Here is a 22,894-nt window from a genome sequence, read left to right as displayed (position 1 = left end):
CATCCATATCAACATGTATAACAAATGGCCTAAAGAAATTAGGCTAAATCTAATAGCTAAAACACTAAAAACGAGTACGAACATCTTTGAGATTTCAAGATGCTCCCCTCAGCACTACTCCTTTATTTCTTCTAATGCTCTAATTGCTCATTATAAATAACTCTTCTCCTCATTTTATACTGTGCACTAAATTGTAATCTCTGAGAAAATGTAAGCCATCAGAACTCCTTCGACTTTCCTCCGCTAATTCTACAAATTAATTCATGCATGCAACAGGCCTTAACTCCTTCCTTCCTTCCAGTCTCAAAGGAAGTGGTATCCCACCCTCCCTCAAGACTAACCACAATCAGTCCTTCAACAGATTTTATTATGTACCAACTACGTGCCAGGAAGTAGGCTAGACTTCAGGTATTCAACAATCGTCACGTTGCTTACAGTGGAGTAGAAGAAACTGACAATCCTCAGGCATTTAAATATAATGCGAAGGGCACTACTCACGTCAGCCAGCCTGCGATGAAGTGCACAGAAAGCATAACAGGCAGGGCACCTAGCTTGGCTTCGGGAGTGGGGCTGGGCACGGGGCTGGGAAGGATGAACGGAAGTTAGGAAGAGTAGGACCAGAGTATTCCAAAAAGGACATGCATGAAGAAAGAGATGAGAAACAGGCCTTGCCACTATTAAATAGATATCAAGAGAGATAACAAGTAAGCAGTTGGCAATAGGGCAGAGGCTCTGAGGAAATACTTAGGTCTGGAGATTAAGAGTTATCAGTCCCACAATTCTATCATATCATCCTTTTTTCTTTTCTTTATAGCCCTTACCACTCACTATCTGATGCTTTCTTGTTTACTGTCTCCCTTTCACACTAGAAAGAAAGCTCCATGAAAGCAAGGATGCGGCTGTCCTGTCTACGATTATATCCCCAGAGCCTCAATAAGCCTGGTTAGTTGAATGAAGGGTTAAATAAATGAAAGAAATGATATGAAAGAATAAAAGAATGGCAGAAGTAGGAAGCTGGAGAGGAGGCTTAGTGCAAGAGAAGGTGGGGAGAGAAATAAGACTTTAGATTTTGAGTACTCTTAGTAAGCCCTTCCAAATTAAGGAGTTTGAACTTGATCCTGGGCACTACTGATGGATTTTAAGCACGGTAATAACACAATCCAACTTACTTTTTAAAAAAGTCACTCTAGTTACAGTATACAGAACAGACTGAAGGAGGACGGACAAGCACAGAAGCAGGAGGACCCCGAAGGAAGCTAAAGGACCAATTAAGAAGCCATTAAGCATATGTCCACACAAATGTGCACAGGAATGTTCACAGCGGCATTATTCCTAATAGCAAGAGTGGAAACAAACTAATGTCCATCTACTGGTGAATGGATAAACAAATATTATATACCCATACCATGGAATACAATTCAGCAAGAGAAAGAAATGAAGTTCTGATATATGGTACAACATATATAAACCTAAAAAACAATTAAAGTGAAGGAAGCCAGACAAAAAAAAAGGCCTCATATTGTATAATCCCATTTATATGAACTGCCCAGAAAAGGCAACTCTATCTAGACAGGAAGTAGATGATAAGTGGTTGCCCAGGGTCTGGGTGGGAGTGGGGATTAACTGTAAGTGGTCATGAGAGCTTACCTGGGTGATGAAAATGCTCTCAAACTGGATTGTGGTGATGGCTGCACAACTTAGTAAATTTATTAGAAAGTGTTGTATACAGAAAACAGATGAATTTTATGTATGTAAATTATGCCACAATAAACCTGTCCTAAAAAATCTATTACAGAAATACAGGGAGAACACATCCAAAAGATACTTAGGATTCAACACAGCTACCAATCACTGAGTGCTTATTACATGCCAGGCACTGCACTACACTAAACACTTTACTCATTTAAACCCTTAACAATCTGTAGATACTTTTATTATCTCCACGCATAGGAGAGGAACCCGAAGCACAGCCAGACTGAATACCTCGCCTTGAGTTTCGCAGTTTATCAGTAATGAGGCCAGGATTCAAACCCAGAAAGTCCAAGTCTCAAGGTCGCACTCAGGCACCCCCTTTCATGCCAGACTCAGTGTCTGACCAGATGTGGGGGTGAAGCAGAAGTCATCAAGGACGTCCAGGTTTCAGGGTCGAGTAACTGGGTGACCCACCTCCTGAATCCTCAAGGTCCGTCTTCCAATTTCCTCTTAACTTACCAATATCAGGCTTGTAACCCAATACAGCAGCGAAAGTGTTCTGGTAAAGGTCACCAGTGACCGTGTTAATAAACTTTTGTTTACATTTATATAAATAATTATCTTTTACATTTATGTTTATAAAGAACCTAATTTATGTGGATTTCCCTTAATATCTAACACCTGTGGTCACTCTCCTCTTCTAGAAACCCCTCCCTGGGCTTCCTGACATCCCACTGTCCCAGTTGTCCTCAGACTCGGCCACATGTCATCTCTTTTGCAGGCATCCCCTCCCTGGCCTACCCTTAAATGCAAGAGGGCCCCCCATTCTGTTCTTTGTCTTTACTTTCTTCTCACTCTAATGCTCTTGTTGGTGCTCCCATCCACTCCCTTGATTTTTAACTGCTGTTGATAACGAATTCTAAATCCATTATCTCCAGCCCAAGACCTGTATCCCAAAAGGCAAACCTGTACATTAAACTGCCTAATGGACACCTCCCCTTCAGACCACAAGCACCTCAAACCAAACATGTCCCAAATAAAATTCATGTTTCCTAAAAACCTCTTCTTCCTCTTGCCTGCCTTATCTCATTAAGGACACCATTTCCATCCAGCTTCCTAAATCGAAACATAGGACAGTCCTCGATTCCTCTCTCCCTCGTTCTCTTAGCCATGACTTCTTCAACCCCTAAACATTTATTGAATCCATCATCTCTTCTCCCTACTCACTTCCCCTGTCCAAATTCATGGCACCACCAATAATCCTTCTAAAATGAAAATCTGATTACATTTCTCTCTGCTTCAAAACCTTCAATCGTTATCTTCTGCTGGGAAAGTCCAAATTTCTTTGCCTGGCATTCAAGACTTCCTCATCATCTGGTTACAGCCTAACGCACCAACCTCAACTTCCATAGCTTTCTCCTTAATACTTCATGCCCTGTTCTCGAGCCATACCCGCTACTTGTTTGCTGCCATCTCTATGCCTTTGCCCACGCCTGCGTTGTCTTTTCCCCTGGCCCACTGGGAGGGAATCACCTTTCAAAATCCAGTTCAAATATCCTAAAGCCTTCTCTCACCAAACCAGCTCGCCATTCCATCCCAACTCTGCCCACCCAAAGGTACCTTCCTTGTGCCCCACTGCACCTTGCACACTTCTCCAATATGGCACTCCAATGGCAGAACAAGTAGTTGCCTTTCTGCCTTTCCACAAAATTGTGAGTTCCTATATATTCATGAGTCATTCATTCGAAAAATACTTACTAGGCCCTTGGGATATATCAGTGAACGAAACAGTTGGCACATCTCAGGATGAACAGTTACCTATATCTCAAGACCCAAACTAGGACGGAGGGAGGTGAGACAGTCAAGGGAAAGATCGCAGCTCAATAGTTGGGATTTGAAGGAAAAATCCATGACTCTTTTCTTGGCAGAGAAGTGGAGCTTCTTAAAAAGGAGAGTGCCGAGAGACGATCTGAAAATGCCAGGGCCAGGTGCCCCTTCTTCAACTGACAGCCACTGACACTGCTGCTGAAACTCATCTACAAAGCTGAGATACGGCTTAGGGAAAACCCTTTAAGGCTGACTCAATCCTCTCCATTTACAGGTGAGAAAAAGAGATCCTAAGTAATGTCGTTACTGATAACACCAGGACCACCTGCAGTAACCCCCGACCTCTAGCTCTGTGCTTTCTCCATACTAAGCAATACACTCCTTCAATCCCACTTCAGAAAATAAAAATGGCATCACTTCCTCTTGAGATAAAATGAGCCTTATTAAGTTTTAGACTCTTAAAGATATTTTAATTGCTATATAATATATAAAAAGTTCATTCACTATATACATATTTATATACCATAGTAATATAGCTATATTTTATGTTAACATATCACATATACTATGTATTACACACTATGCACATTACATATCTAATTTTTGTTTAAAGCTAATACGCATAAAGCTAATTTGACAAATATTATTTTATATTTTAATTTATATTTCTATATTTCAGGCCAAAGTCACCGAACTACATTATTACACACACACACACACACACACACACACACACACACACACACACGCACACTTAACCTAATCAGAAGTGAATGTGTTTGCTAATAATCTTTCACCTGTACTGGAGACAATCCAGTACAGGTGAAAGATTATTAGCACTTACTTCTAAATCCCACTTCATCTACTTCTCACCAAAATTCATTATCTACTGCTACTTTCAAAATGAGTACTACAAAAAGCCCTTCTTATCCCTAAATCAGTCTCAAGAGTAAGTTACTTTTACTCCTTAAAACAAAAAGCTGTCCCAGAATAGAGGAAAAAGCACTGGCCACCTACTAGCTTTTTAATCTTAGGGAAGTCACCTCGAGGACCTCACTTTCCTCATCTGAAAACAAAGTAATACCTACCCCTGGACTTATTGGAAGGATTATAGGTGCGCTGAGAACTGTAACGTGCGACACAAATATTTGGCAGAGTTACTACTAACACAGCTCCAGCCATTGGGACTTCAACTGATCGTTCATCTTGGCTCACTCTCATCAGCTCAGCCCGAGTCTGTACTGATCTTCTTCCTGTACTTGCTGCGTGAAGACCAGGCCTACAGTCATCGCCAGGAACAGCTGCGTAAGTCCTGATAGGAGAATGTGAGTTGCTCATTTATTCCTATCTATACTCTGCAGGTAGTAAAAGTGCAAAGTCTCTTTCAACCTAATCACTAATTGTTTTTTGTTTTTAATTTATTTTTGTGGCTTATCTGATGCCTCAAAACTTGCTACTTAATGTCAAATTCTAACATCGATTCAAAACATTTCACAATGTGGGCTGTGGCTGTTATTTCAGTAAATTTATAAGCTCGTCCTCCGAGGAGCACAATTCATTTTTTGAGTTGATAAATACATTGTAAGGTTGCCTTATTAGAGCCCACCTTTTTTTTTTCTTACAATCATTCATAAGTGCATCCTCAGGCTCTTCCACAGGAGTGCCCCTGGCAGCCTACCACTGTGACTCTGCTTACCCTAAGCACGATTTACTCTCTCCAGTCCATTCACAGCTATGTTGATACAAGGCAAAAGCCTTGCTATCCTTCGTACCTCAAGTTAATACCTGCTGAGTTGACCTTCCAGCTAGCTGCAGTAATAAGTTCAGACTCACCTGATCTCCTCTGTGAACTGTGGTACTCACTTGTAAAGCAGCTGACAAGATTTAGAGATGCTGGCCAGGGTTATACACACAATCTGTAACAGTAGAACTCCTCTTTGTGATGCAAAATGACCCCCAAAAGGGGTCAAAAGTACAACGTAAGCTACCACAAGAGCTAGATAAGCAGCTTCTATGTAAGAAGCAACTTCTTTAGGAAACATCTTTCTGTAAACAGGGGACTTCTTATAAAGTTTTTTTTTTTTTTCTATCTAAAGATCTATAGCTACTACAGCTGGTTTCCCAACATCTCTGGAATCTCCTTCAAGGCAAATACCAAGTGCAATATACCCACACACACATTAATGCTAGAATTATGCCCCGATGTTCATGGATTCAGGAATCTATGGATTAATTCCTCAACTACACGCAAAACTATCTGCTTAGTATATTGTTCTGAGCAGGGTCCGTGCCTTACAGATTTACTTCCATCAACGAATAGAACTTAAGAACCACTTGGTTCTAACATAAGAGAGAACCAAGAGAAGCGGGCCTGCCAACAGAGCAGAATTCAGCCCACTGATTTTTGATTATCCACCTTATTCTCTATGGCTCCTACAGACAGATAAATCTAAGTAAATGGGGTTTGCCAGTTTTTGGTGTGTACTGCTCACCACACCAACATGTGCTCCAGAGAAGAGGAAAAAAATGTGTGTCATCTATAGTCCCCCCACTCATCTCTTCCCAAACTCCTTGGTTGGTCTGATCTAAAAGTGGCATAAACACATGACCCACTGACCCAGAATTCAGTATTTTCTGTGAAACAGGAAACTGAGTGAGATGAACAAAAATATTCTACTTCCAAAGAATAGAGCAAAAAGAGAACTCACTTTACGTTTTTCTCGAAGATATAAAGTTAGAACCACATGAGACAGAAACGATTTGGACCCTCACCTCCATAAGTTTTTCTCATCCACTTCCAGATGTGTCTTATTAAATTGATTAAAGGACTTGCATCCATTTTTCTCACTTGGTCCTCCTTCCATGTAGGATAGGTCATTTTCTCTGTGAGTGTTGGTTTTCTTTTCAAATACCATTTACAGATACAGGCTCCAAAAATTGCCAATATTATTTGGAAGATATTACTCCCACATACTTATGCATGGGAAAGGGGAAATGTCATATAAATTACAATACATATGTAATGTAATTTTTAGCTTATGTTTGTAGTTTGTCAGCTGCATTTCTTTGCATGTTACTAGCAAAAAACATGAACTTCTGTCTGTATAAAATTTAGAAAGCTTAACATGATACTATAACCAAGGATTCCTAAAATCTAAAGTGCAAAGGGACCAATCACCTACCAGTTAACTGAATTACCTGAACAACATTCCTCAACACTCTCCGTGACTGACTAGATTTATCCTCAACATCCCACACTAGATAATCTCTCCATTTAGGAGCTCTCAACTCCCAATGCTTCCCAAGGTACTAGCTGTGTTTCATATAAGCATCCATAGTACCACAACTGTCTTCAGTGAATTTCAGCTTGCAACTTCAAGGCCAGTGCAAAGATTAGCTTATGCCTGGAAAGCGTGATAAATATTACTTTGAAAATGATACTGATTGAAATTGACATTTGCTCTGGAAGAGTTCACTCACAGCTTTGATGTTTCAGATAAACTTGTGGAAGGCATACTTTCCAAGCAGGCACAGCAGGTGCTCAAATAAATCCTATTAAGCACATGTAATATGAATAATGAAAACGGTTGGTCTTTCTATCACAAGAAATTTATTTTAGACTTGGAGAAGAAGGCAAGACAAGAGAGTGGCCTTTTATCCAACCCATGAGTTGTTTCAGAGTCAAAGCTGGCAACAGGTGTAAGAATACAGGTTATTTGATGGAAGTGGGGTAAAAGCTATCAATTGCTAAGGGTAAAAGAAAAAAATAAGACCCTACAAATACCACGAGAATAATGCTTAGTAGGTGAAAACAAACTTTAAACTTTAATTTTAAGTAGATCCTTTCATTGCTAGCTATTGAGGACCTTAGCAAGAAAAATCTGGAAAAACGTAATAAACACAGCCTACTTCCTGAAAGCCTTATGTTGCTTACTAAATGTTACTCTTTGTATATTAAGATAAATGAAGATAAAATTACTATCCTTATCAGTGAAACACAGAATTGGTTTTCCAGTAGTGGTTCAGTCTGTTCGATTGTTGGTACACTCTCATTTCTTACGAGTGATGACTTAATTGTTATGTCATCATTGGGAAATTTGGAAAGTTTTCTTTAGTAGGGCTAAATCACCTACCTGCAATTCAACACTGAAGTTTGGGCCTCATCGGCATCACATTTTAATCAACTGAGCTGAAAAGAGTGGGCTCACTTATGATACTGAGAGTGTTGCTTATCCTTCCCCAGGAACAAGATGATGGTTTCAAGCTAAGTAAAATATAAAGATGAGCTGAAAATATCTAAAAAAAAACACTAGACAAAAATCTCACCAGCTATCAGTTGCAGAACTCAGGACTCCCATTTCCCAATCCACACCCCTTTAGGTATGCCTGTGGGAGCACAAAATGCTCTTATTTTCATCTATTGTTTTGCAGTCATGTAAGTTTACTTATCCATTCCCTTGAACAGCTCTAATAACAGCTATTACTCACATAAATACAAATGCTCTCAATGTACTAGACACTGTGCTAGATGCTTACATACATTATGTTGAATTCTCTCAAGTAGTGCTGGATACATAATTATCACAAGTAAACTGCATTATCCAGATATACTGAACAGGGAAGCAGTCAAAAGTGACTTGTCCAGGGCTACCAGTGAGAGCAGAGCCAGGACCAAACCCAGGTCTGCTAGGTTGTGAAGCACATGCTCTTTCCACTCCACTACACAGCACTTCTAAAGAATCTTAGAATATTAGATGTAGAAGGAACCCTAAAATAACAGCTGCCTTTTATTCAAAATCTACATTGTGGACGTGGTTCCATAGTATAGCGGTTAGCACATCCGCTTTACACACAGAAGGTCCTGTGTTCGCGCCCCAGAGGAGCCACGGTCCATGGTCTATGGCCATGCCACCCTGAACAAGCCCGATGTCTGATCTCGGAAGCTAAGCAGGGTCGGGCCTGGTTAGTACTTGGATGGGAGACCACCTAGGAAAACCAGGTGCTGTAGGCATAAATAATAATAAATTTAAAAAAAAAAATCTACATGTGCCATGTGTTTTAAATACCTTATCTCATTTTCTCACCACAATCAAGAGAAGTGATGGCATTCCGCTTTAAGGATAAGGAAATATGATCAGAGAAGTGACCTGTCCAAGGCTTCAGGCTGGTAAATGCCCAGTCTTAAACTGAGGTCTATTTAACTCCAGGTTGATGTTCATGACCTCAAAGAAGTCAAAATGACCCATTAAGTACTCAACAATTCAAAAGCATGCCATTTTTAGAGGAAACTGCAATGGGCTGAGTTAGACTACGAGAAACTTTCAATGCCACTACACTCGCAGAATTTCAGAACTGGAAAATATTAGAATTAGTGATATACTCAAGTGCCATTATTTTGCAGATGAGAAAACCAAAGCCCAGAGAAATTGCAAATCGCCCTTGAAAAAAAATCTGAAGCAACAGAGAACATTGCAAGGACATTCCAGGTGAAGGGCACATACTGAAGAAAAGCAAAGTACAGAGGTCAAAATGAGCATGCTGTGTGTGGGAATTTTAACAATATCGATCACACACTATGAGAAAGAAAAAAATAAAGAATATTTCCATTATGTTGAGTGGCCAAAGGACATACCTTCTTTGGTTTAAAAAAAAAAAAAAAAGAGTTTTTAAAAAATAGTTTTATAACAAATCTTTCCATTTTAATCTAATATCCAACCCTAGTATCCTATTTAACCTTATCTAATATTTCATATGCATCTCTGTGCTGTGGCTAAAGTCTCTTTTAATTTTGTTTGCTGTCATCACTGTTTCTGTATTAGAGTATGAGAACATGGATTTATACATTTTTCTAGGCAATGACTTCTTGCCCAAAACTTACTTTGCTTTCTCATTTTTCTTTTTCACCCTCTAGTTTGAAACATGCAAAGCCTAACGGCAAGATTAAACAAATCTCTGCAAAAAAAACTCAAGCGTTTATGGTTATTTTTATTTTACTCCAAAGAGTACCAACTAAACCACAACAACGCAAAAAATGCAGCCTCAGACATTTTATTACATACTGTGCTACAACCACTAATTAATATAAAGAAATGCTGGTCACAGACCAAAAATGAAGTTCAACAGTCTGAGTTTCTACAAAGAAAACTTTAATAAATTCTTCTCAAGGTAACAGTTTCAGAGTAAAAAGTTTTAAAACACTTAAATATTTAAGAAGTTTTATTTCCTAGCAACAAATGCTAAAAATTATTTACATATATAATTTACTTATGCTGGTTGTATAATAACAGATAAAGAAAATATAAACTATAAAACTTTCTAAAGTCAAAATGCATTATTTACTAGATTCAAGCATACTTCCAAAAATGTGAAGTTCCAAATTCAGGTGCTGCAGAGTTTGTTAATGAAGTCAGTGCTGGGATACTGACCGCCTAGAGAAAAATCAAGTTTTCAGTTTATGTATCAAGTACATGCAGGTGGCATTTAAAAATTCTCTACAATGTCTTGGTTGGAACTGACTGCATTATTTCCAGTGGTCTGCAAAAATACAACCCTATTTGAGGCCCTCGCAGGCTGGCAGACATAAGTCCTGAAGCAACTGGCCTAGTCCAAAACTTAGGCACAGAGGGCCACAAAGGAGGTGCCTGGGAAAGAACAGATATCAAGTGAAAGTGAGCAGGGAGAAGCAAGTAGTCACCTGAGGCAGGCCACAAAAGTCAGTAATTCAGGCTGTGTGTATTGGAGGAATGGATGGTATGAGAAGAGTACTAAATGACAGAGAGCTAATAAAGTGTTCCTTAAAATGCCAAATCACCCCAAGAGAGGTGATGTGAGCAGCGCAAAAGCAGGATTTTGGGTCTTGAACCTAGGAGGAGTAAGACAGGCCCCATTTCACAGATAGGCACAATGAGGCAGGGGTTTCAAATAAAGTCCCATAACTAGTGAGTAATATAGCCGAGACTAGACTGTAAGCCTTTGGAGGGTCTAAATCAACCTGGCAACCCCCACGCGCCAAGCAGTGCTCAACACTTGGCACTCAAGCAGGAAATATCTTTGAATGAACGTCCGAAGTCTTGAAACTTCAAGCTTCTTTGCAGAAAACTCGGCTTCGGGCCGGAAAACTCGGCTTCGGGCCGGAAAACACTGGGGGCCAGGATGGGGAAAATCAGGCTGAGCAGGTCCCAGGAAGGTCATAAGTTTGGGGTCCGAGTCCGAGCGCTGGCCCTCCGCCCGCCCACTGTCACTCACCCGGATGCCCTTCACCACGGTGATGTTCTCATTCTCGTCCGCCTCGAAGGTGACCCGGCGTGTGCTGGCGGTCCCGCCCATGGCTTCTTCTGTCCCCGCAGAGACCTAGCGTGGACCCACGATCACTTCAGGCCCCACGCGCATAGACGCGCGTGGACGTGCCCGCACGCTTCCCTCGCACAGTGAGGGCAAGGCCACGACCCCAAGAAGCAAGGAGAAGGCTTCGGTCCGGAGCTCCCACCTCCTCCGGTCACGCTCCACAAGAAGGTGCCTGGGGTTGGTGAGAGATACGAACAGCCCGCCTCTACTCCTTAGGGGCGCCTGGATTGGTTGGCCGGGACCCGGATGCTATGGCAACAAGTGGTATTTGACAAGGTTTCCGGAGCCCCTGGGTATAGTGGGAATTGTAGTCTGAATCGCGCGCCAAGGGTGCTGGGACTTTCTCGCTTTTAATCTGTGAACGCGAGGGGAGAGTGGAATTCTGGGAGTTGTGGTCTTGACTGCAGGAAAGACTAACAGGGCAGCTTGCTGGGGAGTTCATTTTTCTTACAAGACATGCTTTGAAGATTGTATTCTAGAAATTTAGGCTAATGAGTTGAAAGAGCCTCTCTCCTAAAGGAACTCAGTTTAATGAGAAGATGCACTTTCCTATAAAATAAAAAAAAACTTTCTATTTGGCCTTTGGCTTTATCCCATGAACTATGTATGTACTGTTTAATTTATTTTTGCAAAGTAAGATTTCTAAATATTATGGTTTTCAAATCTGCATATAAGAAAACAAGTAGAAAATAAAGTATTTGCACCAAGCATGCCCAATACTTTTTTGTGTCTCCTTCCACTTCACGCATGGAAGCTAATTAGCCAGTAATACCGATAAGACAAAAAAGTTAAGTGATTGCCAAAGATGGCATAAATTAATGGAGGAATTAAAACTACATCAAAGTTGAGAAGATGTATTTTGGAAAGTTTCTATTTCACCTCTACAAGATTAGTAGATAACTTTTAAGTTATCTACAGGCACAGTTAAAAACAATTTTTTTTTTTTTTTTTGCTAATTTTTCTGACATGTAAGTTTAGCCATATGACCTTAGTCTTACAGAGGCATGTATATTTTCTTTAGAAATTAGGCTAATGGTGCTACTATCTTCAGTACCTTTTAACATTAAAAAGGAGCCAGGCACAACACAGCATGGCATCCTGTTACTCCAAAAGTATCTACAAAACTGCAGTAACATTTTTGAGCTCCAATTATGTGCTGATTTATTACTATATGAATCTTTCGGGCAGAGGCCATGAGTTTTTTTGTCTCTGTATCCCAGGTCAGAGTACTGAATTTATTACATGTCATTTTATTCTTTTCAACATATATGTATTTAACCTTCCTTCTCTAGGGAACTAAAGATCCCAGGAAGCATGTCTTGTTTCTTTGGGACTGCTCCTCCCCAAGCACACCCTCCTCACTTATTACCACAATATTATAGCAGGTATTGGAGGTTCTACATAAAACAGATGCTCAATAAATTCTTACCAAAAAAACCAATTTAAAAAAGTTACTTGGAGAGAGTACAGAGACAAAGGAACCAAAAGTTGTCTTGACTATGTTTATCTACTTAGAATATTAAATGAGTTTATTCACCCAAATAAATATGATGAAGGCTAATCATGAAAAAGTACTTTGGTACCTTCACTTTTTATGATACAGAAACATGTAAGTGGTCTCATCAAGTAATCTAAAAATACTTTAGATATGCAATACAGTATTTTTAGCTATAGTGGGTCTTGAACATCCTCATCACAAGAAAAAGAAGTTTGAAACTATGTATATAGACAGATGTTAGCTATACTTATTGTGGTGATCATTTCACAATATATACAAATATGCAATCATTATGTTGTACATCTAAAACTAACAGAGTGTTATATGTTGGTTGTTGGTTACAGGACACAAGATCAACATGTAAGAATTAATTGTATTTCTACGAGCTAGCAATTAACATACTAAAATGAAATTAGGAAAACAATTTTATTTATAATAGTGTAAAAGCAAGTTGAATGTTCATTAACTGATAACTGAGTAAACAAGATGTAGTATATCCAGACAATGGAGTATTATTCAGCAATAAAAAGGAATAAAGTACTCACAGGTGCTACAATATGGATGAACCTCGAGAACATTATGCCAAGAGAAAGAAGTCAGACACAGAAGACTACATGTTGTATGATTCCATTTAAATAAAATGTTCAGAATAGGCAGATCTAATCATAGAAAATGAAAGTAGATTAGGTTTTCCAAGGGCAGGGAGAGGGTAAGGTGGGGAATTTTTCTAGTTGGTACAAGGTTTATTTTTCAGGGATTGATAAAAATATTCTGAAATTAGATTATGGTGATGATGGTTGTACAACTCAGTAAATATACTAACACTCATTGAATTGTACACTTAAAATGAATAAACTGTATGTTATATAAATTACATATCGATAAAGCTTTTAATGAATGTATAGCTATCCAAACATGATAAATTTTATTTATCATTTAATAAAGTCAATAATAGGGTTTTTTTAGGGACAAAAAAGAAAAGAAAATGTGAGAAGCTTCAAGGTACTGAAAAACAAGCCAATGAAGTAAAAAGAAACTAGAATAAAACAGACCTTCAAAAATTTGCATAGTCCTACAAGTAACAGAGCACTGGAGTGAAGACCCACAACTCCAGAAGCTTCTAGAATTGCCTAGAATTCAGAAAGGCCTTCCAACTGTAGTTTTTGTAATGGCCTGCTCTATTGAGTTGCCTCGTCTTCCTGAAGTTCAGCTGTTCTATACTTCCTAGGTTCTGGGGCACTCAGCAAGCTTACCAGAGAATCTTCCTAATCAGGTGAGGCCAAAGCAAATATCTACAACGATAATACAACACGATATTTCCTTCCAGCCAAGAAACCAGCACTGTAAGTAAAACGAATGGATGTCAACAGTTCCCTTTGATGCAGAGCAGAGAACTGAGCAGTCGTGTGATTCTTTACAAATCTTAGCTTGGCCATCAAGCAATATTATCCTCCAACTCCTTCACCCTGAGCGATTTCTTGCTTTCCCACCATGTTAAACCATTGGAATTAATGCTGTAAACAAACAAGCAAATACTTTTGCTGTCAAATCTCAATCATCAATAATGGCTGCCTCCCCTGAAAAAAACCCACTTGGACTTCCAAATCACACTAACAAACAATTCCAGAAGTCTCAAGGTAGGAAGAGGGTTTTCACTATATTTCTGATTTTTCATTTCCAACTTTAAAAGAAAAGTTGCAGAAGGCAAAATCCTGGTGATGCCTCTTCTATCACTTTTCTCTGTACATCATTTGACTGTCCCTGATATACTAATTAAGAGTGGAGGAAGTGATGGGTGAAAAGGAGGGATAAAAACAGAAAGAACATGACCTGGAATGATGAGGAATCAGGGAGAGAGACCTGTTCCTGGTCCCCAGACAGAAAGGCTAATCAATGTGTTGATCATCATAGCTCTCTCCCCAGCTTGTCTCAGAAACATTTCAACTGCACCGTGGAGTGCTCAGATTCCATGACCTGTGCTGAAATATAATCTAAATATAATGATCATGTTATGTGAGTTAAAATTGGAACACATGCTCTGACTATAATTTATGTACTTTAGAGACAATTATATTGGTCCTTGAAATCAAGATCATCCTAGAAAATCTAGGACATATAGCTGCCATACTTATAAAAAACCAATTAAAATCACTGAAAAGTGCTTCTTATGTGGTGCAGACAATCAATACTAAGTCATTCTGAATATATAGACTAAAACTTATTCGACAAGCCATAACGGGACATTGGCCTTAAAGCTTTCTCCATCAATTAAGAATTATATAAAAACAACGAAGCTCTTAAACAGTAGTTCTGTGTGTGTGTGCGTGTGTGTGTGTGTGTGTGTGTACATGTGCAAATGTGCTTATTTGACATATTTTGAATACAAGGATATTGGGCAGCATATTTGAAGACATTAAAAACCCCAGAATGGCATAAATAAATCAGCAATAATTATAAGGCATTCATGAATACCATATAACGATGTGTCTCTGTGTCTTTGAAAGTATCTATAGTAGTAGCACACCAATCACATGGTCTCCCTTTAGCATCCCATCACTGTTCAAGCAAAACTGATCACTGCACTGTCCATGAACCTAGTAAAATCATTAATCAGGGTTCTCCCATATTTCAGGAGCCTCCACCTATGACTTCCACTTAATAGTACCCTTTCTTATCTTCATTTCTTGTTCACAATAAATTGTGTATGCTGTGCCACATCATGTCACGGGATGGGCTCTGGTGACTATTCTACTTCACAGACATCACCTAACACCATATAGCTGAAAAGAATTTTACATATGGGTTATAACTTGGCAATGCGCCAAGATTTGCTGGTATCTGTGGCATAAACCTTATTCTAAAGTAAAGTCTCAACAAATTTATAGCAGGTTTCTAAAAGGCCATTCTCTGCCATTTCCTAGACATTCTTCTGTTATATTTTTTGCATTTTTATGGGTTTTTTTTCCCCCCCTGACACCTCATTTCTTTTCTCCATACTCTATCTCCGTCAGAATATAGTGGCTAAAATCCTGAGTGTTGGTATCAGGGCAGGGAAGGAGGGATGCCAGTGAGTTGGGAATAGTCTGCCGGAGGACAAGAGGTCAACCCAGCCCAGCTCCTGGAACCTTTGATTTTCTTCATGTTAGATTTGGAGTGATCACCTCTGACAACCAGAGCCCAAGTCAGAAGAGGCTCATTCCTCATCTCCGATCCTTAAACAGGCACAAACATTCCATCTGTCATCTCTCTGGCCTTGATGAATTTTCAAAACATTTTTATTTGAGAGCACAGGGACATTCCCATAACCCTTTAACAATATCTACCTGTCATAGATCTTGAGTGATTTCTCAAATACAGGCTGTTAGCTTCTTTACTTCTAAATAACAAATGCTTGAAATGCATCAAAGTTACATGAGCACTTCTGCTATGATGTTGGACAGGCAGATAAATGCCTGTTTATTGATGCTAATAGTGTAGAAATGTCCCTAAGTATACATTCTACACAACTGGTCCTCCCCTGAGTATGTTGCCCTGTTTGGTTTCACTTTGCCTCACCTCAGTGAGGCACTCAAGGATGGCACATTGTGGGCATTTCAACTCCAGTGAAACTCTGTTTTACTCACACATTCCAAAGCACAGTGTATCCAAACCCTCAGCCTGGAACAAGAGACTAGACAATGTAATTCTTTTATTCAGAATCACAGGACTTTCAAGTAGAAGTGACTGTAACAATCATCTAATCTCCCTCATTATTTCTCGGACAAAGGAGCTGACATCTAGAGAGGCTGAGTGAGTTGCCCAAGACTCACGGTAGAAAATAGGTTTTCACTATGTTCTCCTTGGGGAGATTCCAGACTTCCAGCCATTCATTCTAGTACTTGGCCACCACCTCATGCTGGTCCCACATGAGAAACTGCCCTCGCAAGCCCTGCATGCCAGGGCTCCAATGTCCAATAGGAGATATTGCAATGACTGCAAACATGACTATTAAGCAGAGATGGGGAGAGATAGTGCACAGAGGTGGCAATGCAGGCATCCAGCACAGAGGTGGCTCAGTCCTGGCATGAATCAGTATACCTTCCCCAAGGGAATATTAGAGGCTTCATCAATGTATTCGCTAATCGTGCACTAGCTAATGATCCAGCAATTCTACTGTGACACAACAGAAATGAATGCCTATATCTACTGAAAGACACATACAGGAATATTCATTGTAACTTTATTCACAAGAGCCCTAAGTGTCCATCGCTTTTAGAATGTATAAATAAATTGTAGGATATTCATGCAATGAAATGCTATACTACAAAGAAAAAGAATAAAGTACACCCAACAGCATGGCTGAATATCACAGACATGAGGTTAAGCAAAAGAAGCCAGACACAAAAGAATACATGCTGCAAGAGGCCATTTACAAGGTGTTCAGGCATAGGCAAACTAATCTGTGGTGGTAGATATCAGAGTAAATGTGACCTTTATGAGCAGGGTTGAATGGGAGAGGAGACAGTAGAGTCTTCTGCTATGCTGGAAATGTTTCATAGTGTGGTTATTACATGGGTATATATATTTATAAAAATTTACTGAGATGGATGCTTAAGATTTGTGCATTTGACTATATGGATGACATAAGCGATATTTCATTACAAAATAAATATAAAAAGAGAGAAAGATTCGTTTGAAAGATTCGTTTGAAAGCGATACTTCATTACAAAATAAATATAAAAAGAGAGAAAGATTCTTAGGGGTTGAGTGGATCCTTTATAGGAAAGCTGAGATCCACAATACCTAATAATTACCAAGAACATTCTGAATCTATAATAATCATTCATCTATGAAACTGAGAACATCAAAAGATGGAAAAAAGAGGAAGCAGTGGGACAGATATGTTCAAGGCAGTCCCCAGTTGAGAAATTTAAAGCAGTAATGTGCTGGAACAAGCTCCCACTGACTCATAAGAGCTGTCCCACATTCAGTGACATCTCGACTCTACATTCAGTGACATCACCTGGGTAGCTTGAAATTGACCATGGTGGGAATAGTTTTACCACAATAGAAGGCAAAGAGTACGAATCAAAGCTCTTTTTTTCCCCCCTCAACCTGGTTGCTAAACAGATGGTGTTGAACAGGATGTAAGGGTGGTCCACATGGGTTGGAGTAGTGCATAGTCAGGCAGGATCTGGTCCCAATCAATCTCTCTCTCCGTGTACCTGTGATTGCCATCTTACTAAATGTTTCCCCATTCCTAAGTAGTCCGGTACATTGTATAACTCCAAACCATTCTGCATGCTGTCACCTCCATCTAGAAAGACTTTCCGTCTGTTTTTCAGATCATGAACTTCCTTGAAGCCCTACCTCAAATGTTACCTCTGCAATAAAGTCTTCTCCAGCTTCCTAAAATTGAAGAATTGCTGAGATGGATAGTTGCTGGTTCTTCCCCAACATTTGCTTCTCTTTTCTGCCTCCACTAATATTCCAATTTTCTATTCACAAACACACTCTTCTTCTTTCTCAGCCATCAGGTTTGAAAGAGATTGTCCCCATGCTCAACTCCAGTGAAGGATGGGAGTGAGGCTCCTAAGTGGCAGAACCTTGTCAGCAGATCTCCTGGTGCTTCTGGGAGAGAAAAAATGTCTTCTGCGGAAGCTACTGGAATAGACTCCCACCACATGGGATGAAGGATGTAGTCTGGGGTGTCTCCTTTTGATTCCCAGAGAAATCTTCCTGAAAATGGGGCTAACACAGAGAGAACAGAACCAATAACTGGAGAGAAATTGGGAAAACTGAGCCCTGGTATTATTTTTTGGCTCTGAATCAAGCCTTACCTGAAGGTAGAGGTGTTCCTGAACTTTTAAGTTACATGAGTAAACAAATTTGAGTTCTGTTTTCTACAGATTGCCACATAACTGATCAATCTCTTCATCTTTTGTGTACCAAGTCATATTCATTTCCCAAAGCTTTAGGATAGCACAGAGTGGTCACTGAACAGGGCTGCTGGGTCTTTTCAGTTATGAAGGTAGTAACTGGAAACTGATCAGGGACCAGGGGGTCCTCTTAGGGTCCTGACCAGAGACAGAAACTATCTAAAATGGGTTGGATTGAATGCATTGCTTCTTGATGCATTGCTTCTTGATGCCTAGTAATCAGCAGAACGAGTCATTTGCCCCCAAGACTAGGTTGTGAGGAAGGAGTTTCTCAAGGAGGAACGGATGTCCGGTCTAGAGGCTGCTGCTCTAAGCACTGAAACATGCCTTCTTCATATGTTTCTGCCTCTTCTCCCTTATTATCCATTGGAATAATAGGAATTTTTCACCCTATTATTCTGTTTTAGTTAATGTTTTTAAAGCACCTGGCACAGACAGCATCTGGTATTCACAGGAGCTCAATCAATTGTGATTTTATGTTTTTCTGGTAGTGTTCATTTTCTTCTGCTTGATTTAAAATATTTTACTAATTTTATTACCAAGTCCTTATATTTTGTGTCTGTATGTTTTAGATATTTAAATTAGATCGATTCTATTTTTAAATTCTTAATTTAAAATTCTTATTTTTATTCTTTTAAATATTTTTTTAATTTTTGAGTTACAGTTGGCATACCATATTATTTTAGTTTCATGTGTACATGTAGTGATTAGACATTTATACAACTTATAAAATGATCACTCTGACAATCTAGTACCCATCTGACATCATAAACAGTTATTACAATATTACTGACTATATTCCTTATGCTATACTTTTACATCCCCATGACTATTTTTGCAATTATCAATTTGTACTTCTTAATCTCTCTCCTTTTCTATTTTTACCCACCTCCCTAACCCACTCTCATCTGGCAACCATCAAAATATTCTCTGTATCTAGGTTTGTTTCTGTTTTGTTTGTTTGTTCATTTTATTCTCTAGATTCCACATGTAGGTGAAATCATATGACATTTGTCTTTCTCTGTCTGACTTACTCCACTCAGCACAATACCTTCTAGGTCCATCCATCCATGTCGTTGCAGATGGCAAGATTTCATTTTTTTTACGGCTAAGTAATATTTCATTGTATATATGTACCACTTCTTCTTTATCCATTTATCCATTGATGGACACCCAGGTTGCCTCCATATCTTGGCTACTGTAAATAATGCTGCAATGAACATATAGATGCACATGTCTCTTCAAAGTAGAGTTTCGGGTTTCTTCGGATAAATTCCCAGAACTGAGATTATTAGGTCCTTCTTTGTCTCTTATTATAGCCTTTGTTTTAAAGTCTGTTTTGTCTGGTATAAGTATTGCTACCCCAACTTTTGTTTTGCTTTGTTTTCATTTTCATGGAATGTCTTTTTTCATTTCTTTACTTTTAGTCTCTGTGTGTCTTTCGATCTAAAATGAGTAAACTTCTTATTTTTAAACTATCTTATTTTCCTTAATCTTTCTTGAGTAAATTTTGTCTATTAAAATTAACATGTGTTCATTGTAGTAAATGTAAATAAACGAAGGATTGAAAATTAAAATCACTCATAAATACCCACTACCCATAAATAACTACTGCTAATACATTAAGAATATACACTCATTTTTTTCTCCAAAATTAATAAGATCACATAGTACATACTGTTCTTTAGCCCACTTGAGATTTTGTTTAATGTATCATGACTCTCTTTTCCATGTCATTTTCTCTTACAACGATATTTTTAATGATTGGATAGTATTCCTTCATATAATAATCTTAATTAATTTGTCAAATTGCCTACTTTTGGGCAGTTAGGGGTTTTTTGCCCTAATTTTTAAAACTCCATTAACAATGCTTTGATGAAGATTCTTGTAGGTAATTCATTGTGCATATTTTTTATTATCTCTCTCGGACAAAGTCCTAGCAATGAAATTATTGGCAAAAGAGTGTCTATTAAAAGACAAATATTATATGATTCCACTTGTATGAGGTGCCTAGAGTAGTCAAATTCATAAAAAGTGAAAGTAAAATAGTGGTTACTGGGGGTGTGGGGGAGGGGAAATGGGGAGTTATGTTTAATGGGTACAAAGTTTCAGTTTTCCAAGATGAAAAGAGTTCTGGAGATGGATGGTGGTGATAATTGCACCGTGATATAAATGTACTTAATGTATAACTGAACTGTGTACTTAAAAATAGTTGTGATGGTAAAGTTTATGTCCTATGTATTTAACCACAATGAAAAAATTAAGAAAAAATGTATGTATATTTTCAAGGTTCTCATGTATTTTGCCATCCCTGTAGGCTGAGAAAATGTACAGTTAATTCTACCTGTAGGATGTGAAATGGTAGTTTCCTGTATCCTCGACTGTACAAAACATCAATTTTTCAAATCATTACCAGCTTGATAAAAATCAATAGCTCATAGTTTTAATTTGCATTTACTTTACTACTAGTGAAGTTGAACATTTTTGCACATACATATTATTTACATGAATTCACGTTCCTTGTCCATTTTTCTATTGATATACTCATCATTTCTAAAATATTATTTTAATGTATTGTAGCTTATAACTTAATACTTTTATCTCTACTTTTTAATTATAAATCTTTAAAGAGTAATTCTAACTCTACTTTATAACATTAATTGTAATTTTGTCTTATACTATAATGATTTTATACTTTAAATCATTTAAATCAATTTTTAATTGCTAATCTTTCAAATTTGTTCTCAATTTTTTACAATTGCTGTTATCTAATTTGAGTCTTTCTGAATGTTTTCTTCCAACCATTTTATCTTCTTATATAATCCTTCGTTTTACCCTATCCTTCTATTTCTTTTGAAAATCATCTTCTCTTCTTTCAATTATCTTTTTAATTATTACAAGACTAATAGGAGGAGAAGCGGGAATAGCAATAGTTCTGGGTGGGGACAATTCATGATGTTCGAGGGGGTTTCAAAGTCTCCTTTTGCTATCCACCTTGAGGTTACTCTTCTAATTGACATTTTTTTCCTTCGAAGGCTGGTTCCTCACTCCTTGGGATCCACAGACGAATTCTTCTGACCGCAGTGACAGCCTGGGTATGCTTCTGCAGGAACGCTATAACCTCTGGCCACTATGGGTTAATATGTAGGATTCCTGACACATGTAGCCACTAGATTTGGGGCAAGCTGTGCCAACCATGTCGCATGCGGAAGATGGGGAAGGAAGGCAGGAAATCACACCTGAGGAAGACCCCTCCACAGACTGCCTTTCTCCCCATGATGATCAGAAATAGGAGGGTGCTGCGCCTCTGTAACAGCACCTACTCTTCTTCCTTGTACCCTGAAGGTGGGGATTATGTCTTACTCAACTTTCTATTCGGGAGTCCCTAGTCTTTGATGTATGTTTGTTAAATGATTAATTAATGCGAACCAAATACATTCTCTTTTATGAAGAGCTGGCATAATGCAGTGGAGGCAGAAATCTTAGGTTCTAGCCTCACCTTTGTGATTAGTGAGACCTAAGGTGGGACGCTGGAGATAACATTTAATTTCTCTAATTCTTGGTTTCTCATCTCTTTAAAGGAATAATACCTACCTGATCGACCTTATAAGGGTAATATAAAATAGACTTAAAGATTGTTACAAAGATTTCAGGACAATTTTTTTAATCATTTAAATCTAAAAGTAGTTTGGAAAAGTTTAATAGACTAAAAAATGATTAAGCTATGAGTCTACTTGTCCTCATTCCTTGCTTTTGCCCAGTAAGACACATGCTTGGTCACTCGTCAGTTCTTCCTTTCCTTGTACTCCATCCCCACTCCTGGGCAGGTGGGGCTACCCAGTGGAGGCAGAGGCATAAGAATGGGTGCATCTGTGCTGGGAGGGCCTGGGTTGACTCCAGCAGAGACCACCAGAAGATGGAGAGGGGGAGAAGGGAAGAGAGGAGGACAGCCCTCAAGGCCATGAGACTGAGTTATGATACATACACTCATACATATGTATGTATACATGTATATTGTGGAGAGGGTACCAGGGGATAGCCACATAGCATGGGGGGGGTATTAAGAACTGGAGAATGGGGTGACAAGGAAGATCGGGAAATTCAGCAAATGTTTCTGCGGACTACGAAGTAGCTCCCCTTTATTGTCTTTCAGTAGATGCCAGTTGTATCAGTCAGGGTTCTCCAGAGAAACAGAAATAGTAAAAGGATAGATAGAGAGAAAGATGATAGATAGATAGATAGATAGATAGATAGATAGATAGATAGATAGATAGACAGACAGACAGACAGACAGACAGACAGACAGACAGATATTTCAAGGAACTGGATTATGTGGGGACTGGCAAGTCTGAAATCTGCAGGGCAGTTCAGCAAGCTAGAAACTGTGAGGCAGAAACTGATGCACTAGGCTTGAGGCAGAAATAATTATTTAGGAAACCTCAGTTTTACAATTAATGCCTGCAACTGATTGGGTGAGGCCCACTCATGTTATCTATAATAATTTCCTTTACTTAAAGTCAACTGATTGTAGATGTTACCCACATGTACAAAATACCTCCACAGGGACACCTCGATTAGTGTGTGACTGAATAACTGGGTACTGTAGCCTAGACAA

The 22,894-nt window shown here is 38.8% G+C and overlaps 1 protein-coding gene and 1 pseudogene across 3 annotated transcripts in view; one reads left to right on the top strand and one right to left on the bottom strand.

Moving 5' to 3' along the window:
- The window catches only part of CHCHD3 (coiled-coil-helix-coiled-coil-helix domain containing 3), a 276,934-nt gene extending 265,877 nt beyond the window's left edge, over window positions 1–11,057 (bottom strand). For all 3 annotated transcript variants that reach the window (XM_011359541.2, XM_011359542.2, XM_023530310.1), the window contains exon 1: window positions 10,765–11,057. In XM_011359541.2, the coding sequence (XP_011357843.1) occupies window positions 10,765–10,845 (81 nt within the window). In that variant the 5' untranslated portion in view covers window positions 10,846–11,057. The remainder of the gene's footprint in view (window positions 1–10,764) is intronic.
- LOC111739248 lies at window positions 8,415–8,530 on the top strand (annotated as a pseudogene).
- Window positions 11,058–22,894: the final 11,837 nt, after the last annotated feature.

The sequence above is a fragment of the Pteropus vampyrus genome, unplaced genomic scaffold (assembly GCF_000151845.1).
Source record: "Pteropus vampyrus isolate Shadow unplaced genomic scaffold, Pvam_2.0 Scaffold48, whole genome shotgun sequence".
In the NCBI taxonomy this organism is placed as follows: Eukaryota; Metazoa; Chordata; class Mammalia; order Chiroptera; family Pteropodidae; genus Pteropus; species Pteropus vampyrus.
This window is presented reverse-complemented; position numbering and strand designations above follow the sequence as displayed.